Source organism: Octodon degus, unplaced genomic scaffold (genome assembly GCF_000260255.1).
Source record: "Octodon degus isolate 3935 unplaced genomic scaffold, OctDeg1.0 scaffold00024, whole genome shotgun sequence".
In the NCBI taxonomy this organism is placed as follows: domain Eukaryota; kingdom Metazoa; phylum Chordata; class Mammalia; order Rodentia; family Octodontidae; genus Octodon; species Octodon degus.
The window spans coordinates 11,826,263-11,851,374 of record NW_004524600.1 but is presented as its reverse complement, the minus strand read 5'-3'; the positions used below and the strand labels follow the sequence as shown (position 1 = coordinate 11,851,374).

General features: G+C 43.0%; 1 protein-coding gene across 1 annotated transcript in view; it reads right to left on the bottom strand.

Moving 5' to 3' along the window:
- Arfgef3 (ARFGEF family member 3) overlaps positions 1–25,112 on the bottom strand; it is a 154,791-nt gene that overhangs the window by 77,547 nt on the left and 52,132 nt on the right. Inside the window, exons 6-7 of the mRNA XM_023712198.1 lie at positions 8,860–8,928; positions 368–490 (exon numbers count right to left, since the gene is read on the bottom strand). Coding sequence (XP_023567966.1) covers positions 368–490; positions 8,860–8,928 — 192 coding nt within the window. The remainder of the gene's footprint in view (positions 1–367; positions 491–8,859; positions 8,929–25,112) is intronic.

Genomic DNA, 25,112 nt, shown 5'->3' with positions numbered 1-25,112 from the left:
AAGAACAAGGGGCCGGGGAGATGGCTCAGTAGAATAAGTGCTTCCCTGGCAAGTGCAAGGGCCTGAGTTCAATTCCCGGTTCCGGGAAAAATAAAAAAATAAAAATAAAAATAAAAACAAGAACAAAAGTAAATTTTAAAGCAATGGCAAAATTTATAAAAACTGCATGAAAAAAGAACTCTTAAAGTTTTGAAGGTGAAACAAGCAAAATCCTAAATAGCTTTATTTATGTAAATTAATGTTCTTCCCAAATAAGCAAGCCCTTCTCAGTGTTTCCAGCGGGAGGTGGCTGTGGCAGGTGGCACAGCAAGAAGTCCCAGGAAGATGCCACCAAGACCACGGTGGGCGTGGAGCCCCTCGGGCTTACCGTGTTCTCCTGCCTCTGTCGTAACTGTAAGGTCAGGTCACTTAGCATCTGGCTGAGAGTGGCCCGCACGGCAGTGTTTATGCTGCGCTGGTGACAGCTGCATGTGTAGGTCTCGATGCATACCTGAGAAAGAAGAGAGCAACACGTCGGCTCAGGACAGCAGCTCATACCGACGCTTGCTGGCCTGTAGCTGAGAGGCTGGCAAATTCTGCTTCAACAGAAAGCCAGCCTGATTTCAGGCTAGTTATTAATGAGAATAACCTGGACACACTGACGCTCCCTGGACATTCGTTTTTCAGCATATGGGAAGAGTAGGATTTCCCTACGAAATCCTGTGCTTACAGTCTTCCTCTTCTGAGCCTCAAGGAGAATGCAAGACAGCGAATTTAACACGAGTCAAATAATTCCATCTGGAACAGACCCAAGTGGCTGGAAATGAATCAGCTCTTTACGGCAAAACAGGACAGACTTTATTTATTTTGGGGAAAATTAGGTCTTTCTAATAATTTTTATTAGGACATGTTCGCAGTGCATAATGATCGCATTCATCAGAGCGACTTGGTAGTCTTTGGACGCATCCTAATTCTTATTCCCCCTTCCCTGCCTCCTCCATCTTTTGATCTCCTACCCATTTACAAAAGACCAATCGGTCTCCTTTTTATTTTTCTCTTTAAATGATTTATACTTTCAGTTGCTCATATAAAAGAAGCCATGTGATATCTAAGCAGGATAAATTTATTAACTCATGGTGTACAGTCTGGGTAACCCTTTCTCCTGCCCCTTAGATGACCTGGCCTTAGACGGACTTTAGCTGTGCTCTTCCGGACGCTGACGAGGGCAGCAGAGCTTACGGCACGTGGTCGCTGGTTACTGAGCTGCACTGGGATTGAGGGAGCTGCACGTCAACACTGTGAGGACCTGGCTGGAAGCCACCAGTTTGAGTTTCCCTGGGCGTGGAGATTTGTAATCAATCACATTCTCCACGGGAACTCTGCGAGCTCTGCTCAGAGAGCTGCTTCAGGAATATCGGGTCTTACTTGGGACAGGGGCTCCCAAGCCAAGGTAAATCTCTATCACCGCAGTAGCTCTCATCCTTTCCTACTTCTGCTGTCACTTGAGAGCCACAGTACAGCCTTTGGAGGGCTGTGAGGAACCCCAGGGGAAACAAAGGCCTGCTGCTGCCCCCCTTCTCTCCTGTCCTACATCTTGCTGAGACCATATAGCTGCAAAGCCCACCGGGACTCCTCTGGCTCTTGTATGTTCTGAATCTCTAGCTGACCACAATACTCCCTGGTGGCTACTGATGGAGAAATCTCAATGTTAAAAAGATTGCTTATTGATCATGACTTTCAAAGTTTTGCTGCTTATAATTCTTTTTGGAGTTCCAGAGGTAGGCATGATGATTGCTGCATTCTTTCAATCTGCCCAGTCTCTCCTCTCCATTATGGGTTCCACCTTCTTGGAGCACAAAGCACGGTTACACACGAGAACAGAAAGAGGGCCTGAATGTACCCAAGTTATTTTTCTAGGACTAGCTCTATGGTTCTCTATCGTGGAACAGAGGTTCACACCTCAATGGAGAATTTAATTTGATGCCTGCTGTCTCAGAGGGGAGAAGGAGACTGAATGCCAATCATTGTTGTTTATGTCACTCAGGTTATAAGAGTGTTCTGGAAAACCTGATTATAACAAATAGCCTTTTTGGAAAACGAAGTAAAAGTATATTTTTAATTTTTTCCTTTGTAGTGCTGGGGATTGAACCCAAGCCTTGAGGACACTAGGCAAGAGCTCTATCACTGAGCTACACTCCCAGCCCCAAAAGGAAATAGTTCCTTTGAAGTTCAACTTATCTATGAAGGAGCATTTGAAACTTAACACTATTTTTCAAATTTGGTCCAGATTAATTGATTTCATGGTAAAAGAAAATAGAAGTTACAAAGTGTTTTTGTCAAATAGCTATTTAAAACATGAGAATTTTAAATTCATGTCCTCAAATGATTATGGATTGCAATGCATTTGAATGTACAATGCTTTATGTATACTTACGTAAAAGGTCTTTAAATCCTAAGAGGCTTCTGCTTTGGCATGTGATCAAATGATTTAAAAACCTTAAAAATACTTCTAAATGAGTACAGCATTTCATTCTGATGAAATTAAAATTTCCATGGTCTAATTAGGTACACTAGCATGATTTGTACCTCATGATTTAGTAGTTTTCCTTATATCTTATGTTTTTTTCCCAAAAATCTTTGCGAGTATTGGTCTTTGAGATTTCTAAGCTTTGATATTAATGTAAAGGGGAATTTTAAGCCTTCAAAGCATTGAAGATGAAAGAGCAGCTATTTTGAGAGCTCAATTCCACACTTGATAGAAATTTTCTTGAATTCTAAGCCATTAACACTAGGCATAAGAAATGACATCAGTCACTTTAGACTCATGGAAAAAAACTTGCACAAGGAGTGAAATTGTATGATACACAGTGTTATAAATAGACAAGAACTTTGCAGATACCAAATGCATTTTTCTTTTTAAGTCTTAACATCATCACTATTTTAAGTTGCTAATACTACAGGGATAATATCAGACATGACTTGCTGCAGCAGGCATTTGATGAAAAGAAAATGTGAGTTGTTTACTGAGCTAAGAAAAAGGCATTCTCTAAGATATTCTTTCTGCCATAGTTGGAGATATATATGTATCTGGCAGCAAGATAGCTTGCTAAATATAGAGATGACCATATATTTGATAATACTGCTGTCTTTAGGTACTTGGAAAAATGTCTTACCAGCTTGTCCTGTTGTCCTAAGAGTTTCTTAACCTGGCTGTAGTAATAATAAACTGGTAAACTACTAAGGTTCATCAACTCAGGGTTTTCATTTTAAACCTGAGCATTGTATTCAAAAGCAAATTTTTTCACTACGTGATTGCTTTTCTTCCTCTGCCTCTGGTAAGATGATCATGCTGGCTAAGGGAAGCGAGAAGAATGCCAAGTCTGAGGCAGACGGGTTCAAAGAAAAGATCTCAGCGTATCTTCTCTGTCTCCTCAACACCATTCAACCTCCCTACACCTTTTGCTTTTTTTTTGTTTGTTTGTTTTGGCGGAACCGGGTATTGAACTCAGGCCCTTGCGCTTGACAGGAAAGCGCTTATTCCACTGAGCCATCTCCCTGGCCCCCTTTTGCTTTTGTATTGCAGAATAAACATGTAAAAAGGCTCAGGGCTGCATCTGCCAGAGGCACGAAAGCCCTATGAAATACCTTGTGAAAAGCCACAGGCCCCTGGTGGCCAGGGAATGCGCGCAGACACAGGGCAGAGAGAAGGGTCAGAAGGGACATTTTGATCATTTCATGCACTTGTGGACATCCAGTTTTGTGACATGCTAAACACAACTGAAGGCAAAAACATACATGGTTAATGAAGCAAAACAAGCCACAAAAATGACGGAAAAAAAAAATGAGAAGACACAAACCTGTAGGCACACCTAAGCAACAGAGGTTTTATGTCACTAGATAAAAGGCCTAATAAATAGCAGTTCTAGGTTAAACCCAGGCTGGAATTGATACATTATTGAATATAAAGAAGAATAGTGGAGTATGGTTGATTAGTTGATATCCAATATATATTACTTAATGAATACAAGTTTTGAAGATTTGAGAAATTTGTTTAGTTCTACAAAATATATATGAACTTCACTTTGCTGAATTACATGTGTACCTCCTATTATCTGAATAGGGTTAGTGGCATCGCTGTGTTAAAATAGTGCATAATACTAAGTTATAAGTTCCATCTAAAGAAGAGCTATATTGGGAAAAATTATAACAATGAAAAATAATATGTGGCCTTAAACTGGAAAGGGTCAAAGAGTAAGCTATAAGAAAGCAAAAGAATTAAAGCATGTGTAGGGGAGAAATATAATCATTATGTATTGGAAACATGTACTAATAAAATTTTTTGAAATTAAAAAAGAAAGCAAAATATATGCCTTCTTTATAGAGAAGACTGTAAATACTTGCTGATTGCATGGAATCCAGGAAACATTCCAGTTATTTCTCTAAGTCTAAGCTCTGTGATGAATCAGTGCCAGCTTGGTTTCCAGGCCACCTTCTCTTCACGAGGTGCTTTGCCAAATCAGGGTGAACACACTTGTACATACAGGGGGAACTGAAGTTGTTCTGTGATTTCTAGGAAATCCAGTGTGTGTATAAGTCTGATCACCATGCCAGGAAGCGAAATTCACTAGTTTTCCTTTGGATCTCAATTAAAAGGAAATTCCAAAGTGCTGGGAATACATGGGTAACTGGCTGAGACCTTCCCCTTCCTCCTCTGTGTTCTCTTGGGGTAAGCTGGCATATCAGGGTGGCTCAAGACACTTCCCACCATGCAGTTCTGCACCTTGCCAGGCAGGAGGTCTACTGAGACCCTGTCTCTCTGCCTTATGAACAAACCCAAAATAAAACTGAGAGGCCTTTCGTGGTTCTTTTTGTGCTCTACCTTGAAGTAAGCCTTTAAGAGCCATGCGAGTCAAAGCTAAAGAGCAACATGTAAATCTTTTGCAACCAAGGACTAGCCTGCTCACGGGCGATCTTGTAGGAAGCCAAAGAACAGATACAAAGAGGAGTCAGGGTAGAATCAACAGGAGCTGGCAGGCACAAAGGAAAGGAGAGGGCGTCATGGACAGTTCCTAGAAAGGGACTTTCTCCCTGAGGAGGTCTCAGTGGGTTAAGGTGGCGCCCTGCCTCTTGGCTACTTTTCTTGGCAGGAGGCAGTCTCTTCTTCATGGAGAGCACAACATGTAAAATGCATCCACATACATGAGCCAGGTTATCTGTAGTTTTTATTTAATTTTTTTTTGTGTGTGTGGTACCAGGGATGAACTCAAGATCTTACACTTGCCAGGCAGGCACTCATGTCACTAAGCTGTCTCCCTGGCAGATTATCTGTATTTGATGCCTCAGAATAATGGTGGCACAGAGTAAAATAAAGGTATCACTGAATATTTCAAGGGTTATAAATCAGCTCAATTAAAAAACACTTCAGTGACAACTAGGAGTGTTAAATTACAAGTAAACAAGAACCCATGAAGGTAAGAAAGTCTTGAACCTCAACATTTCTGAGCTCCTTAGAGTAATTAAAAACTATCAAAACTCTCCAGATGTTCTGATGGAATACAATGCTCAGAAAAAGATAAACCATTGATATGCACAGACAATCAAGAAAGTGGCCTCTTCCTAAAGGCTGCTCAAATCTATGGTCACATCAAAGTTGAAGAGCATCCATAGTTCAGTTTCATATGTAAAAATACCACACAGCAATTATCTAATTAAATGCTGCTGGAAGGTCTGAGGGGGAAATGACTCCTGAGAATTTTAGTCAGCAGCTGAGCATGGTGGTAGCACACCTACAGTCCCAACACTTGGTAGGCTGATACAGGAGGATCGCTGCGAGTTCAGTGCCAACCTGGGCTACAAAGTGAGTGCAAGGCCAGCCTGAACAGAACTGCATATCAAAACCTGATCTCAAAAAGATGAAAGAAATAAATCAGCCAGTCGCCAATATCATTCTAGGAAAATCTACTTACACTTTCTAAGACTGAAGTTCTCCAGGAATCTTCATAGAACAGTGATTAACAATGTGTGACCACAAATTACAAGGTCTGCATTTGAACATCTACCTATAGAACCCTGAGCAGGCAACTCAGTCTCAGTTTTCCTGGGATCCTTTACTTAGCAGGGTTGTGATGGAGACTAAGGGAGAATACATGGCTGTATTCTCCGCTACTTGGGAGAGTGAGGCAGAAGGCTTCTAAGTTTGAGGCTAGCCTGGGCAACTTGGTGAGAATATCTCAAAAATAAACATTCCCATGACAGCAGTTATAATTATTAATCAGTGTTTTGGGATGGAGAGATAAGCAAATAGATGGAGAGACAAAGGGAGGTCTCTAGGAATATATATCCTAGAGAAAAAAAACCAAACAATAGTTTTTGAAACAGATTTTGCCTGAACTTAATGGCATACTACAGTATTAAAGACTGGAAGGTTCTGGGAGTCAGTGAGATCAAAGAATAAACCGACATTTACTGGAATTTCTGCTTTTGAGAAATGCCATAGAAGAGTCTCCAGTAGACAAGAAGCCATGTCCTGAATCTTCCCAATGGACCAAGGTCATTAACCATGCCCCAAATAGCTTGCCAGAGCTTTTGGGCCATGATTTGATCTTTTGCTTTAGCCCAAGGTCTTGGTAATATCTATACAGCTTTTTCTTGTATTAAGGCCATACATCTATTAATCCAGGCATATTGCTTGGGGAAGTCTGGGGCTCCGTTTTCAATAAAGAGGAGGATTATATAGCCATGTGGAGTTTTAATAACGTTTTTCATGGAGTTGCACACACAGTGCTTGCCGGATAATTCACAAATGTCCATTTAAAATTCTGGTGCTGTTTCTTATTCCTCCTATAACACGGAAAGTGCTTTTCTGAAAAAAAATTTCATAACTGTGGTTTAATTAAGCTGATTCAAGTCCAACAAGCTGAGGCAGGTTGCCTTCTTACTTACATTTTGAGAGCTTAATGATCTTTTTATTTTTTTAATTTATGTATTTCTTAATGATCTTTCCATAGTTTTGGCAGTACCTAAGGGAAATAGCCTCATTTTTCATTCTTAAATACACATCCCATTTCCTGATCAACAGGTTTCAGGGTAAACACTGTCTCTGTGTAATTGCCAGCCTATAGGAGAGCAAGAAAGAACAGAATAGCCGGATTCTTTTCCACCATTCAGAAGGGTTGTAAGTGACTTGTGTTAAGGTATTATTTTAAATCATTTCCTTACTTCAAAGTGGACAATGGCAGACACTTTTCACTACGCGGTGGACCTCTGCTAATGTGGTAGCTCTTAACATGCCTTGCAGTTTCCATGTCTAACAGGTACAACTACACTCTGCAACAGGCATATTTCATATTGCTTTTCAGACAGCAAATGTGAGCCCCAGATGGGTGGCCAAGGCAGCAGGTGGAAAGCAGGAGAGGTGGGATTTCCATCACCAGTAGGACTCCAGGCCCGCTTACCATGAGGCTCCAGTGCATCTACCTTGATAGCCACGTGAGGCTAAGATTCTCTCATGTTGGCCACGTTTTCCCTTCACTGGTTATGGCAGAGGACAGGTGCTTGGCTGATTCATCCCATCTGGACAGGCCTGTGGAGAATTATTCTGGCTTCCAGGCACTTGAGCGACCTTTCACTTGTGTGGGTCTTGAAAGTGTGTGTCCCTGCCCAGGGCCACATATTGTGTCCCTCAGGCTCTCATTCAGAAAGCACTTTCTGTGAGGAGGACAGGGACAGCCTCTTCCTCCACCTTTTCAGGGGTGGCATGGAGCCCTGGTAGTGCTCTCCATCCTGACAGCCCAGTGGCTCTTTGTTATCCCCTATCCTGGGCTGCATCTGCAGGGCAGCCCTGGACAGTGACACGTGGTGTTTCTCATCTCCTTCAGGTGCCAAGGGGTAATAAGACCCATGTGTTGTGCCCTTGCTTTCTCTGGAAACTACACAGTGTTGACTCAAGTCAACCTACAAATAAGAAGAACAATCACAGTGTCTCTTCAGTTAAGAATAGTTACTGATAACTACTCTGTCGCAGAGTGAAACACGCAGGTGTTTGACAGGGATTGACTGATTTGCAGCGTAGTGAGGGGTCAGCAGTTGGCTGCTCCTTTCTTTTGATGTACATAAATTTTCTAAATGTCTGAGTGATTTTCACTTGATTTTACTCTTTAATACCACAAAAAGTATATGTATCTGAATATTGATACCCATGAATGCTTCCTTTTTCTTCATCATTTCAGAATTCAGAGAATCATTGCCTTTTTGTGATCTGCATGCATATTCTTGCCAGGATCAACAAATCCTGAAGATTTTCTTCTCAAGAAATGGAAGGAAAATTCTCCTTTGTGATGATGATGTTTCCAGGAGCTGAAGGCGTATGTCAGACACCGGAGAAGGCAGGACTGAGTTGAAGTGTTCTTGGGGGAGCTGCAGAACTCGTGCTGCTCTAGACCACAGCTCTGACTGCAAGGAGAAGCTATGGAACATGTCTTCAGGGCCCAAGACAGTGTTGGCATTGAGTCAATAAACATTTCTGGAAATCTTGAACTTAATTTCTTAAAAGACAATTTAAACAAAACCCAAATGTTATGCAATTAATCATAGGAGAGAATACACCGAGAAAGCAGTATCTTGTGAGTAGTAGAGTAGAGGAAAAGCTGGTTAAAGCCTCAACAGAAGCAAATGCAGGCACAGAATGCTCAGACACAGCCTGGGAGGCCGGGAGGATGGTGGGCCACACAGCATGCCTGCCACGGCACTTCCCTAGCAGAAATCCCCCACCGTAATCACAGAAGGGCTCGCCCCCCTGCCAGGGCTCAGTGCCACTTCGGTATTTATCCAAGCGCAAGAGAAAGCAACTGTGAGTGGGCAGCGCAGGGCCGGGGTACTCACCTCAGCGATCTTCAGCACGGAGCTCCCGTTCAGGTCGAATGTCGGGGTGTAGGTGATGCACAGCAAGACCTGCAGCCAGCGGGGGGACAGGGGTTAGACACACAGACACGCTTATTCACGAGCCACACGCAGTGCCCCCCTCACTCTGCTAGCATCTTGTAAGAAGAGCACAGGAATTTAACATTGTCTCTTAACGTACATAGGAATCGTCTTTTTTGTGCACAGCATTTGATCCAAATGTGGAGCAACTTGTATTTCTCACACAGTGGTAGGCTCATCATTTTCTAGGTTAGTTTTGGTTCCCTTTCCTTTTTCGCCTTTAGCAATTGGGACAACATGACTCTGAAACCAAATATTTCTTAACTATTGTCATTTTTCCACTTGCTTATACTTAGTACTTTGGCAGAATGGCCATTGTTCTAGCAAGAATTTTTAATTTTTATTTATTTTTTTTAAATTTTTATTTATATTTTTTATGAGCCAAATATATTTGTTGAGAGAAAGAAAGCTCCTGTCCTGAGAGAGGGACAGGAGGAGGGGCCCGAGCGGGTAGTTTCCCCCCCAATAATTTTTTAATTACACATAATTTTATGACTTGTAATTTCTGTACATGTATATAAGTGCTCCTGTTTTCAAACAATATGTAAATTAGCCAATATCCCATTTTTAATGTTCTGAGAAGATATCTGTACATATCCTAACATAATGACATATTATAAACAGTACAAAATTTTCCTGTTTTTTCTCAACAGAGCCATTGATATCATACACACAGACACACACACACACACACACACACACACACAGGTTGTTTTACATCATTAAAGCTTACTTTTCATGCAAAAAGAAAGAAAGAAAACAAAAGAAATAAGTGTTTGCTTCTCAGGCCTTTTATGCCATCCAACCCTTGTGAGTCTTGCTTATCTAATGCTCCTTTCTACCCACCCACTGGTCTCTAACCAGTGGCCACATATTGCCTAAGAAAGGAGAGATTAGACTTGCAATGTACAGGCTGCAGAACTCTTCCCCTGGGAGGACAGTTACAAGACTGGCCAGAGCAGCAACTCTAGCAGCCTCCCCCCCCGCCCCGATGACAGTGAAACTCAAAGTAATAGAAGTTGTCCAGAAAAATGGCCAGGCCCAGGGCTAGGCATGCCAAAGCAATGATCTACACCGATACTTTAAATAGGCGTTACTATAGTAGTCCTTGTTTTATTGAAAGAAAACTGAAAAGCTCAGTGATTAAGTAGATTGAGCAAGGTCACACCAGTCAGGGTGAGAGTTGAGCTCAGGGCGTCTGGCTCCATGTGCTGATCCACTCTGCAATACTGTCTCCACCTTTGCCTGGACCCAAATGTCGCTCTCAGTCCTACACCCTTCCCCAGTCTACATGGGGTCAGAAGTCCTTTCATGCCATTTCCTCCTCCTAGAATTCCTCCAGAATACTGCCCGAGATTGCCTTATTTTCTAGTCTAAGTCTTCGTTGGTCTTCAAGATACATAGACAATGGGTTGATGGCATGCACAAGATCTATAAGGGCCATTAAATATTTTACTTTCTACCTACGGAGACTTTAGGGAATAGATCAGTAAAAGTCCCTGGCATTTTAAGGATTGCCCTAGTTTTTCTGGTAAAAGGCCAGACTGTTGCCTCTCTGGCTTCTAAGTTCCTTGCTGGAAGCCAGTCTTGAGGATGGTAGTACCTACTTCTTGTTCTGAGACCCAGCAGCCTTGCCCTGCTTGTGGCATGGCTGTTAGTGGCAGCCTTCTGAGGATCTTCTCTCCTGGTTCAACTCACCAAAGAACACGGAAGCCTAGCAAATCTATGGCAAGCAGGACACGCATTAATCAGCCCGCCCACAAATCCAACTGTCTGAGGTAGAAAGATGGCTCTCTCCATTCCTCAGTTTTATCTGGTTGCTAATGTAGCCTAGGAATAGTCTCCACTTTGAAGAAAGAATGTATATAACTAAAGAAAAAGAGATTTGGGCCCACCATTAAGCAAATTGGTACCTTATGTCCAAGAGTTGACCACCACTGGAAACCAGCTTGGTGCCAAGGTGGGTAAGAGAAAGGGATTATGGGGTCTAATGCCTTTTGGTCTTGTGTAAAATGGATTTCTTTGGAAAGCAAAGAGGGATGAAAGCTGAGGACAGTGGAGTCACCAAGATCTGACCTGGGATTGGAGGAAAGCTCTACTGGCTGTGCTGGTTTGGGTATCTTTGCCTGAACCCCAATCCTTGGTTCTTCCCATGCCAGCTTCTCTGTGACCCATTTCTCCTGGGCCTGGTGCTTCAGGATTCAATTAAATCTCCCTCAAAAAGGCTTGCCCAGCCCTCTTACCTGCCACCCCAGCAGCCTTGGTCACATCTCCTTGTCACATGTACTTAGATGAGATCAGGCACATTCAGGGTGGCGTGGCCATAGTCTGTCTCCCGTATTTAGGAGCATGCAGTAATTGTACACACACATTTACTTCTTTCTGATCAGCCCCTTAGGTATGAATGCTCACTGGGCCTCTGGGCAGCCCACAGGGCCTCTCATTGGATGCTTTCTTGCTTTGACTTTTTGCCACACTGCACAAATTCCCTTTCTTATTTTTTATGCCACGCTTCCTGGCAGGGGTGGGAGGGCCTGAGAGATGGCGGGCAGAGGCGGTGGTGGTGGGCTCTGGAGGTCACTCTGTCCATCTGGATTTGTGGTTTTTAAAATATTGGTGGGAAAGACTGGCACCTGGCCACACTTTACAGTAAGAAAATAATGGTGGCCAATATTTGTCTGCACGGGCTACTTATTACCTTACAGGACTGTCCTTCAGCTTGCTGACTGCATCTCCCTATAATTCACAGAAGATGGACAAAATGAGGCTAAATAAGTTTTCAAAAGTGAACCCTGTTCACAGTGAGAAGAACTGTGTTTCCGCAGTAGCAGGAGCTGAGGAACAGGTATGGCGCTCTGGGGAGGCCCGTGTGTGTGCTGAGGTGTGTGTTCTGTGAGCCAGAAAGAGGCTGTGAAGCACAGGAAGGGACTCTCCCTGCAGCAGGGGAGCGGTGTGAGCAGGGGGAAGCCTCCAGCCACAGTACCCAGAACTGAGCACCCCTAGCCCAGACCTGGGCCAACGCTGAGTGAGGTCCAAAGAGCTGCAGAGAGTCCTCCCACACCTCCCGCACCTCCTGCTGACTTCCAAGATTCAAAAACCTGCTGAGCTCTGGGAAAAAGGAAATAAAAACAAAAATAATGCAGGGAAGTGAAGCACATTAATGAAGCTGACTCCCAGAGCCCATGCGGCTTGCCACTGTGAACTTTTGGCAGGTTTTAATTATTAGGCTGATGGTCTCCAGGGCCTGCTGTGACTCACAAGATACACACAGGGCAGTGTGTACCTATAGCAGGTAAGGGTACCTTCTCAAAGATGATAAGCAGATGAGCTGTTAATGTTCCCAGTGCCTGCCTGGCATGAATTCACTGGATTAAAACACAGACGGCAGCAACAAATTAACTGAAAGTGTCTGACTCCATTGCATCACGAGCAGACGCAAAAGGGAGATCAGCACTCAGAGCACTTGGTGCCAAGGGGAACAGAACACCCGGATGTGGAGGGCAGGTCCATTAGACACACACCCTTCCTTGGGTCACTAAACCCATACTGACTACAGCACTACTGACCAGAGGGAACTTGAGTGACAGGTGGCAGGGCGCAACCCCGCTGGCTGGCACTGCTTGCAGGAAGACGCTAGGAAGGAAACAGAGAAAATACGCAGTGCGGCTCATGGAAAGAAAGCGGCATTACAATGGCTATTAAAAGTCCCAAGTCAGAGAGGGCTGGTGAGAGAGCTCAGTGGACCTAGCGCCTGTTTTGGCTAGTGCAGGACATGCTAGCCCTATCCCCAGGACATGCAGAGCGAGCAACTGAGTCCTGTAATCCTAGCACTGGGGAGGCTGAAAACAGGAGGATCACTGTGAGTCTGAGCGGCGTAGTGTCTGAACTGTGCAGTGAGACCCTGTATCAAATAGATTTTTTAAAAAAGTCCCAAATCATCTTTTTTAATCCCCAGTAACTGATTATTAGGAACAAGACATAATCCCTCAACTGAAAATGTCTAGAAAACCCAAGTAAAGCAAAACAAACAAATCCTTAAGTCATAAATAAACACACATGACAGAACTGGATTAGAAAGGAGACAGCAAAGATGATTTATTGCAAAGACTGGGCACAAGTTATGAGACTGTAGAAAACATGGTCACATTAGGTTCAAAGAGTGACAGATGCTAATGGATAGTGATGAGACCAAGAACACCACAGACGTGCACTTCTGGGGAACATTCCACATTAATCCTCTCTTCAAGACACGTCCTGGTCATGGCCAGGGTTTCAGCAGACCCTATTTCATGACACTGGTAATGAAGCAGGGCCTATGACTTCAGGGCCACAGGTCTCCTAGTAACGCGATTATGGTGTGCAATGTGGTATTGACTTGTGTCACTCTGTCTCTGTCCTCTGTTCACTCCCTCATCTTTGCATTTTCATCCCACTCAGAAAGTTGCTTAGAGGAATGAATAAACTGCATATTAAAAAAATATGACCAGGGCTGGGGTATAGCTCCGAGGTACTTAACCCTGGTGAAGCCTAGAATTTGATCTCCAGCACCAAAGAAGAGAAGCACATAGGGTGTGCCTCTCCAGGGCTTCTTCTTGCCAGATGTGGGCAAGTTTGTATTATATTTGTGACTCATCTACTAGACCATTTCTAGGGGAGTCAGGAGTGAAGAAGTGATTACTGACATTACTGGGTAGCAATGACATCCACCTGTATGCCCCTCCTTCCCTTCCCTTCCCTTCCCTTCCCTCCCCTCCCCTCCCCTCCCCTCCTTTCTCTTCCCCTCCTCTCCTCTCCTTTCCCTTCCCTTCTCATCCTTCTTTTCCTTCCTTCTCTTCCCTTCCCTTCCCTTCCCTTCCCTCCCCTTCCCTTCCCTTCTCTCCCTTCCCCTCCCCTCCTTTCTCCTCCGCTCCTCTCCTCTCCTTTCCTTTCCCTTCTCATCCTTCTTTTCCTCCCTTCTCTTCCCTTCCCTACCCTTCCCCTTTCCCTCCCCCTCTCCCTCCTTCCTTCCTTCCTTCCTTCCTTCCTTCCTTCCTTCCTTCCTTCCTTCTTTCCTTCCATAAATGTTTACTGAGATGTGAAGAGGATCAGATCTAGTACTAGGTGCTGGGCATACAATTGTGAAAAAAGGAAAAAAAGATCTTGCAGAGCAAACATCTTGGATAATGATGGTCCTAAAATACATGATTAGAAGAAATGAACACTCTGCCTGAGAATGTACTGTCTTCTGAAAGGTGGATCGGAGGACACGCCTTATACTGCTGTGTCTATCCTTTCTCAGGACCAATTTAACATGTTGTAATATATACAATTAATAAACTTCAGAAACAGGCAAGCATTCTATTCCAAAGTGGCTGATTAGTGGGAGGCCTCTACCCATAAGGCACATGGAAGATCTGGGATCACACCAAATGAGCAAAGAATTCTTTTTCTTTCCTCGAACTATTGAAATTATCTTAATTTATGCACAAGTGCTTCTTGGAGTGACTGGTTTCATTTTTCAAAAACACCAGATGTTATTTATAAATTAAACCAACAAAATAAACTATTAGAACTCAAGAAAGGAGCTGCACGAGTGCCTGGTGCCCCAGAAGGCCTTGGCCTCGCCTTTCCACGTGTGGAGGAAGCCCACAGGCCAGGCCGGTTCCAAAGCAGCTCTGGCTCTGAGCTCGGAGTTAGCTGTGACGCTTCCCACGCTTGCCTTCCAGTCTCCCATGTACATTGGCCCGAGACTTCAGAGACTTAAAAAAAAGCCCTGCATGCTTCCCTGTCTTCAGAAACACTCCCCTTCTTTTTGGGCTCCAAGTTGGCAACGATAAGGATGGGAAAGTCAGTGGCAAACACAAGAATACTGAGACACGCAAGGCCTTTGTGCTGGCTGTGGGATGCTCCTGCCCTCCAGAGTCGGGGTTGCTAAATGTCACCCTCAACAGTGAGGTAAAACAGAGGTTCCTTGCCTCCTGGTCCATGAATGAACTACAGCCACTCAAGCTCCTGAGACAAGAGAATACAGGAGGTCTAGCCCTACCATGGAGGAGGAAAAGGCTCAGAGATGCTGGCAGAGCTTCAGAGGGCATTTCCTTATTTACAGTGAAAACATAGTTACCAATGAAAAGCTTTTTTAAAAAAAATTTCTATCCAAATTTCTCAACCTCAGCACTGCTGACATTTGGGGTGAAGTGATTCCTCTAAGGGATGGCACAGAATTGCACTGCAGCGTGCTTAGCAGCCCCGCTGACGTCTCCCTTGCAGATGACAGCGGTGACCCTGCCCCCACTGGTGTGAGGACCAAACATGTCCTCAGCTGAGGACGCTGCTTGAGATTATTCATCCCTGTACCAGGGGGACAGAGCTGAGAGCCTCAGCCATAGGAGCCTGCGCCGGAACCTAGGACTCCTAGGGGCCAGGGCAGCCTGTGGCCCTGCCGTGGTGGAGCCCATGTGGCAAGTGGCTATGGCCAGTTGTACTAAATTCAATCTTCATTTTCACAAGGCATTAAATTATTTCATCTCATAAAAGTGCTAGCGCTCATAATTTAAATAGACTTGCAAATGGCTACTTAGCAAGATTTCTGTACTCAAGAGATGATTTTGCTAGAGCTCCTACGTGTTCAATTTAGAAAACATTTCAAACTATCCATCGGTTTTATCATTGCTTCTGAGGCTCACTTTGTGCCGTAGCTCTCCGCACTGGTGCTAAGCTATCGATAGAGATCAGATAAGCCACTGGCACGTCCTTCTAGGAAATACTGTCCTAGTATTACTCATGAAAAATGTAAATATTAACTGTAATAACCTTAACTAATTTTCTTGTGCAAATAACAATGTTCCCATTTCTATTGTCTTCTCCATTGTAAAGTTTTCCCTTGACAAAGTGGTACAATTATTATCTTTAACATGAGTAATTATTATCTCTAATGAGACCTTGCTGATGTACTTTCTAGAGTCAACACTCTCCCCAAATTTCCTCAGGGAAACTCAATTTCAGTTTCTAACCATCTCCAACAAAAATATCTGTCTCTCATCTTAAACGAGTTACAGTGTCCAAAGGAGATCAGTTCCAGGACCTCACATAGGTCCTGGAATCCTGGTGTGTTCATATCCTTCTTCTAAAATGATACAGTATTTCCATATAACCTGCTTATATCTTCTCATATACTTCATATCATCTCTAGATTATTTATAATACGTAATGCAACATAAATGCTATGTAAATACTGTTTAAGAAATTGTTTAAGGAATAATGACAAGAAAAAGATCTGTCACATCCAGTACTAAAACAATCTTTTTCTGAGTATTTCTGACATATTTTTGGTTGAATGAAGGTAATTATGTATCATATTTTTATTTTCAGATGAGGCTTGCTAAGTGTCCCAGGCTGGCCTTGAACTTGGGATTCTGCTAAGACATCTGCCATGCTCTGAGCTACTCAGCTAGACTGCACAGATTCACTCCCTGCCCCTCCTCTCTGCTCTTCCCAGGTCCCCGCCCCTGAGAAGCAGCGTCATCTCAGACAGCACCTTCCTGTACAACATGGAGCTTTCGGGGGTTTTAGAGTTGGTCCTTACAGGCATGACTAACCAAGCCCTTGTAATCAAACAGTTTTCAAAGGGTAAGAGCCAACTTGATTCTCTATAAGTGAAACATTTACTAAGTCCTTCAAAAATAATCCACATCACATAAACTCCATCTAGAAAGACAAATGAAAAACTCACTGATTTAGTTTCACTGTGGGGTGTTTTCTATAAGGGGTAGAATCAGAGCTAGTAGTGGTGATCTTAAGAAGAATCTAGATGAATAGCTAATATACAATCATTTACAAAATTATTCTTTGAAGTGACAAGGCTATGAATACACAGTAGTAAATATGGCGTCCTTTTTGGGGAATCAAGTATCTACAAGGATACGCATCCATTTCTGTTCTAATACTACAGAAGAAAATAGGTGTGTAAAGACAGGAGTTAGAGATGAAAGGAGACTTGGGAGAGACTTGTGAAGCAATGAGAGCTGCAAGGCTCTAATTCATAATTTGAGTGAATTCAGAATTTCTCATTTTCTCATTATGCCACCTGGAAAAGAAAAATGTATTTTCTGCATTTATTTACTTATTTTGCTGTACCAGGGTTTGAACTCAGGACCTTGTGCTTGCCAAGCAAGTGCTCATTCTACTGAGCTATCTCCCCAGCCCTGGAAAAGAAACATGATCCTGTGCCATGTCCTGCTCTAAGCAATTCTTTTATTTTTAGCTCATATAAGACTCGTGAAAACCCAAAGAGGTATGAATCAATATCACTCACATTGTGCCCGCCCGAACATTAGATCACAAATAGAAAAAGCGAAAAAGCGAATGCCCAGGGGCACCGGGCGTGCTGGCCCTAGCAGCTGTACTCTTATCACTCTACTACCAAATATTTTGACAAGAAGTCTAGGAAGACAGCGGTGCCTGGAGATGACTTCACAGGACGGTTACACGGCAGCCACCCAGTGGTGTGTAGTGACCGCTGACCTACTGGAAAAGGTCCTCCCACATTTCATTATGTTCCAGGGGCTACGTTATTCACCACGGCCTCACAGTTCAAACCCCTACATCTGAAAGTTATCTCTCCACTTACCCCAGCTACACATTAGGAGATCAGCTCCTACGCTTCCTCAAGCCTTTCCAGAAAAAATCTGAGTTGCTGAGCCAGCAATTCTTCTTCAATGATTATTTAAGTCCAGCCCAAAGCAACCACTCTAACTTCAATACACGTGAAGGTTTAATTGTAAAGTACAAATGTGGATTGATCTTTTTCACCCTTGACCTCACACAGATTATCTACAATCACACTTCAGTTATGTGTTATTTCTCCTTGTATATCACTGACAACCACCACGTACTTCCATCTCTTCATTAGTCAATAAGTAAATTAACACACAATTAGTAAGTCCCCGGCCAGCTGCTTTGCCGGATACCACAGGGAGAGAACCCACACTAATGGTGTGTCATTAGTTTTTACTTACTAACTAGTGAAATATTCCAGACAGGCCTGTGTGGAGAGTTTAGGAATTACTAGTTGGAGAGATTAAAATGCACAGCTTCTCTCAGTGGTCCACTGCAGATGCTCCGTGGGTCCTTAGCTAACTTCGCATGCAGCTGAGTGCACCGTCTGCTCTTCCCCCGAGAAAAGTACAGTATTCTGCAAAAAGAAGAGCAGAAGGCAGCAGAGGAGATAGCGTACCAGCTGCCACTGGCTGGGGAAAATGAGCCCAGCTAGGATTCTCAAGTGATAAGCACCCTGGCAGGCGGCCAGTTATCTCTCAACACTACCGTCTCCTTGAAGAACAGAACTCTGAGGATGCGGCTGTTCAGCATCAAGACTACATTTCCCAGCCTTCCCTTCAACTGAGTGTTGCCACATGGCCAATCAGATGTGAGAAGAAGTGCAGCCCACCCTCCCTCCTACTCCTATTGGTGGGCTGCAATGCGGATGTGTTGACTGGGGTTAGTGACCCACTATCCACTATCCAGTGGAGAAGGAATATGCAAGGAATGAGAGGCTCTAATAATAAGGCTCAGCAAGGGCTGTTGCAAATTTATGTGAAAGGAAAATAAAATTGTGCATTGTTATAGCTAAAATGAATCCCAGGGGGCCTCTCTGTGTTTCTGACTTCTATCTTAGATCTTTATCCACTTCACTGATTACTTCTTGACAAAAGCCTCCTCTGTCTTCCTTTCCATTTGTCCCATCGAGCTCGTTCTGTATATTCTTCTAATCCCTAGATTATTTTGTCATTGCACTTATCACAGTTCATATGTATTTATATGTTTAATTGGTTTCTGTGTATTGCTAGCCTCCAAAAAAAAGATTGTATTTTTGTTTGGTATTGATTTCATTTTACTTTCACAGGGTCATCTATTTGCACCTAACACCATGCCTAGGACACAAGAAACAAGTATTTGCTGAATGTCTGATTGGAAAGGGTTGAATGGTCTCTCCACTGTACCAAGAATTCTGGAGCATCCACTGCAAACATGTACTGGGGCCTCTGCATTTATGCGTAGTTAACTTAAGATTGTAGCAGAATGGCTTCCATCATGTTCAAAGGGGACAGCACCTGGAAATGGAGGAGATTTGTGGACAAGAAACTCTTGTCTCAAAAATAATATGTAATAATAATAATAGTGATAAACTGTTGAAGAGAAAATTACATCTCTACATTTTCAATGTTTTCTTCTTTGCTTTTTCATATATTTTCATTATCTGCCTACAGCAGTCTTTCCAAAGAACAAAGGATCAAGGAAAAAAACTTAGTAAGAATTATCATCATCATCATCATCATCATCATCATCATTATTATTAAATGTATTTGGTACAGGGTCTCACTATGCAGCTTGGACTCATAGTGATCCTGTTGTTTTCAGCCTCCCTACCCAGTGCTGGGATTATAGGCATGCGCCACCACACCTGGTCCTTGCGGCCAGCTCAGCATGCCCAGGGGCGGGGTCAGAGTGGCATGTGGTGCCAAGGTTCAAACCCTGGTCCCTGCGCTTGCCTAAGCAGGCACTTAGTCTGCTGAGCTATCTTGTTGGCCCTCTTAATAAGAATTATATCTATGTGTGCATGAAGCAGTAAAAGATCATCTTGCCCAACCTCGGCAACAGAAAGAAGGAGGAGTGTGCAAAGAAAAACAAATTGCATAGGCGGAACAGTATTTCCGACATGTCTCTATATTTACTCTGCAATGTTGGTAAGCTTGTTTGATCAACCTCCAATAATAGTACATTAAGGAGTTACGCATTTTTCATCAAACATTGGATTTTCCATTAATAGAAGAGACTGCTGCAAATCTTTCAAAGTGATTTGATGGCTTTAGGCTAAGAAGAAATTTCTTTTCTCCCTGACATGAGGAGGCGAGACAAATTAGCCATTCATGCTCCAATTCCACTGATTATCCTTCCCATAAGGCATCCTGGAAGATCAAATGTCCAGAGTTAAGAACATCAAAACTAACCATTTGGATAGATTCCCCAATATAAAGACCCTGCCATTAAGAATTTCTGAGAAGGGACTTTAATTTTGGTTCTTTGAGCCAGGAGGGTTTATCTCAGTGGTAGAGCACTGTCCAGTGTGCTAGAGTGGATCCCTAAAACTACAAAAATTTTGAATTTTTAAAAAATGATCCTTCCATGTCCTATTTCTTCTCCTAGATCAGGGACTGACTATGGTGCTGGTGATAATTTAGAAGCATGTTCCTCTTCATTCAGCAGTGCATAAAATCCCAAGAGGATACCACAAGGCCCAGGGCTACCAGCCTTATAGATAGTCAATGCCTATCCACGATGCTGTCACCTTTGTACTTTTAGCTAGGATTTTGTTATATAAGAATATTGAAACAGGTGACATCCTATTCTCACGTCTGCCACTATAGATGTATTCAGAGCCACTAGCTGATGTTGTCGGAAAGAAACTATTTGATTCTTTCTCCACATTTGAATCTACTCATAGTGAGAGACTGTCATTATCTTGGGAGGACACAGAAAATACACAGGATGGGGCTGATCCTAGTTTTCCCCCCCCCATTACCTGTGATTTAACTTTGCTGCCTGAACATGCATGCAGTGGGAACAGTGATGCTCCCCACCTACGGGTTTTTCCAAGCAGAGTTAGCGGCCAAGCTCACAACCTCACTCTGGAGGCTGAATGACAGTTTAAATACTGGCCCCTGTCATTTCCTTAACTATGTATGGGACCTTCATAGAAAGGTAAAGTACTGGCAGATTGTCTGGTGCATAATGAATAACCAGCCTCTGCCATCTCTCCTTTGAAAACTGTGAAGCACTCTGCCAATATTCACCTCTATTATCCAAAGATATACATAAAATAAAACATCCAATAATAGACCACTCACCAAATGCCATCTCAGGACCCAGTATCACTTCCTCCCTTATCACCAAAGCCAGCCTGCTCTCCCCAGATAGAATACTCATAGCTCTCTCTCACGTACGGAGGCAGAGGGCTCACCACGATTCTCTTCCAGCTTTGAAGCCGCAGCCAACTGTATCAGTTAATAACCTCACTAAAGGTTACTCATTAGAAAGAAGGAAAGAACGCTCTCATTACTGCAGTCAGAGATGTCATTAGTTATGTCCATAGCTCCTATAAAGGCTGCCTGGCATTTATGGAAATGTCCCACACCAGGGGAAAATGTTACTAAATGAGACAAGTTTTTAAGCTAAATATTAAATAGCTCCCAACCACTGATAAATCCATTTAACAGGTTATCTATCTTCAGAAAAACCTTTTATTTTTGATTCTGCTCAGTTCTGATACTTAATTTGCTCAAGCTCTAAGATTTTTAATTTGAGGGCCGGCGACATAGCTCAGTGGACTAAAGCACCTACTTAGGCAAGCTAAGGGACCATGGTTCCTTCCCTGGCACCACATGCTGTGCCAGCCCCATCCCGCAGGGCAGGCTGAGCTGGCCACAGAGTCTGGGCATAGTAGTGCACGCATGTAATCCCAGTGCTGGGGAGGCTGAAAAAAGGAGAATCACTATGAGTCTGAGTTGTGTAGGCAGACCCTGTAACAACCAAGTACATTAATAAGAAGAGGAAGAGGAAGGAGAGAGATTATTATTATTATTATTATTATTATTATTATTATTGTTGTTGTTGTTGTTTGGATTCCATAGGCATTTTAATAAATCAAAGCTGCTTTTACCTCCCCCTCCTGTTAAATGGAAAGACTATGTAGAACAGTTTCTTGGGTAAGTGATTTAACCTCATTCTTATTTAACTTTTCAGACACAGATAACATTTTTTAACCCTCTGCTTGAAAGTCTAGGATCATCTTTCTAAATAAGAATATTATCATTGGACTCTTCAAATTCATTATTAGCTAGGATTTGTTTAATCTTAGAGAAATCTCTAACCATATTATTTCCTTTGCAGGAATTGAATACAATTTCTACACACTCTTGGGTATGAGCTGATTCAACTCATTTTTACAAACACCAGCAGATGATAATATGTAAATAAATGCATAGTATACATTTTTTAAGAGATAATATCTAGGATTTGTTAGTATGCAGTGACTGCAAAAACTGCACAATGTGGCTTTGTCCCTCATGAGTACTATGTCCAGACTAACGTTGGAAGATGCCTACCACAGCTCATTTTAAAAGATTTTCTGTAACTACAAAGTATCTATATAAAATGATCAGAAGATTTTTATAGAAAGCATCTGGCTTAAATAATTTATTAGTAGAATGAGTAATATAGGGAAACCAGGACTCTCGGGAACTGCTGTTCTCTCAGTGTACCCTGGGGAGAAACAGCAGCAGGAATGAGGAAAAGATAGACAAGAAGGTAAGAGCTGGGTCAGGTGGTGGTTCATGCCTGATTGGCAGATGACCCCCAGGACAACACTAGAGCATCTATTTATAACTTTGCAAAGTTAGTATCATGTGACACAAGGTTGCTGGTGACTAACAGCAGACATGAACCTTGCAGGATGCTTTTCTCAGGACTGAGGTATCTTGACAGCTTTAGGCACTGGGGCCTCATTTTGCTCTCACACACTTGACCACTTTCCAGCTTCAGTGACTCCCAGCACAAGACTAACTCGGCATAGCTTTCCTATGTAGTGGGAATCCAGTCTTGTCTTTTCTCTGAGGACTCATCTAATTGTCTTTTTTTTTTGGTGGTACCAAGATCAAACTCAGGACCTTGAACTTGACAGGGAGGCACATATTCCACTGAGCTATGTCGCTGACTCCCAATTGTCTTTTAAATATTTTTTAAATACAATTTTTTGGAGAATAGGTGTTAAAAACATTTTAATATGGTATTGATATTGGCAAAAGAAAGACTAGAGTTTTCACTTAGGTCATAATCAGTATTATATAATTGTAAGATAAAGAGGTTTCAGTTTCTAGAGATTTTCCCACAATAAAGTTTGTATGGAAATTCTTTATGCATAGAGCAAGAAGATAAAATTTGCATATTATTCAAAATCAGAAAGCCTGTCATTTAGATCAACATATATACTCAATGAGTATTTTAATCTCAGAAAAGGAAATGATGATGGGTAGTTCATCACAAATTAGATTTTTCAAATTTTATTTCATACTGATATTGCCCAAAACAGTTACTCATCTTTAACTTTCTATCAGCTTGGCTAGATGTTTACTCAAAATAAAAGACACTACAAAGAAAATAGCTCAAAGCCAGGTTTGGTGTGAATTGAAAGAGTTTCCCCAACTTTAACATTAAGATAGTTAAAATTAGCATGTAGAAAAGACCCTTATTGGCCAGCCAGATAGCTCAGCGGACTAAAGCACCTGCGTAGGCAGAGTGCAGTGGCTGGGGTTCGATCCTGGCCATGCCATGTCAGCCCCGCCCCCAGAGTGTGCTGAAACTGTGACTGAGATTGGGCGTGGTGGCACGTGCCTGTAATCCCAGTGCTTGAGAAGCTGAAAACAGGAGGATCACCACGAGTCTGATCTACGTAGTGAGACTCTGTAGACCCTGTTCCAAATACATAAAGAAGATCCTTATCTTAAGGGCCTTTTAGTTAGATATTGATGTTCTAATTGCAAAGAATGATCATTCAAAGTACTAGTCTGGCAAGCACAAGATCCTGAGTTCAATCCCCGGTACTGCAAACAAAACAAAACAAAACAAAACAAAAGTTTTGAGGGACAGGGAGATAGCTCAGTGGAATAAGTGCTTGCCCGGCAAGTGCAAGGTCCTGAGTTGGATCCCTGGTACCACCAAAAAAAAAGAATGACCATTCAGATTATTGTTTTTATTTTTTCTGACAATTTCTGATTGCCTCCCAGACATTAACTAAAAGTACTATGTCTATTATTGAGGCATTAGGAAGACCATAAAGATTCACCCCATAATCTCTGCCTTGGGTAAGCTGTGTCTACTCCCCTCTACAGCGAGACAAGCAGAAGGCACTGCTGGGCTGCCACAAAAATCAAGCACAGGGCCTCCACCAGGTGTTACTGTTGACAGAACCACTAACCATCCTGCTTCCCCACAGCTTCCAGACTTTGGACTTCCTGATTTTTATTTTCAATAAAGCCTCCTGTCTTTCACAAAAAAATCATTCCCAGGAAAATTTCTAAAAGACTGTGTAGTCTATGATGAGTGCCTCTCAGTATAACACCAAAGCTCGCCCTCTAGTATGTGCTGATCTAAAAAGGACTCTGAAGACCAGATGAGGGGGTTCGCCCATGGCCCCTGAGCGTGAGCTCAAAAGGTGAGACAAATCCAGACATCCGGAATCTAGGAGGGTAAGAGGCTGATGAGGTCTTGGAAACCAGTGAGACTGGAGTTCGCAGTCCCTACTACACTTAGCACCCTTGGGACACCGGAGAGGACTGCACATTCCTGGACCCACCCTGGAGATGTCTACTGAGAACCAGCAGACAGCAGAGGTGGCAGCGGGAACACAGAGTACTTCCTAACGCGCTCGCCTTAGGCCAGGTCCTACGCTGTTCTTTACAACTGTCACCATCCTTCCTCCTCAAAACAACCTTATTAGGTAGGCGCTACTATTTCTCCCATTTTACAGATCAGTAGCCCAAGACACAGAGTGGTGATTCAGGAAGCTGCTGATGGACATCCTGCCAGGAGTGGAAGGAGGATTCGGCCAGGCAGGTTGACTTCAAAATCAGAGCCACCTCCAAAAGAGTTAGGGTTAGATCCAGGACAGTAAAGAAGCACCACGGTGGAAGTGGACCTTTCTCTTGTGCCTGAAGAAACCACAACTCAAACAAATGCAGTCTTTTATCTAAGACAAAACACTTCGGTGCACTTCCAGAAAGAAATCAACCATTAAACGGCACCAACTGTTCTTAAATATTCATGTTCTTCTGTACGTTCCTCCAGGGAGGAAAAGGACAAACTGTACTGTGAAAGGCCATCACCTTGGTCCACACTGTGCTTCTCTGACCAATGTCTTGCTCTCAGTTAGAGACTGAATCCTTCTCTTTCCCTCTCACCATGCACTCACCGAATCTGACGCACCCCAGTCAGCATGAGGGATTCCCAGGCACAGTAATTTTCACAGGAAAGAAGGGGAGAGATGCCACCCCCCCCCCAAATAGGTGGTGGTGGCTGGAGTAAGGGAAATGAGGTTTTGGTCTGGTTTTTTTTTTTTTTTT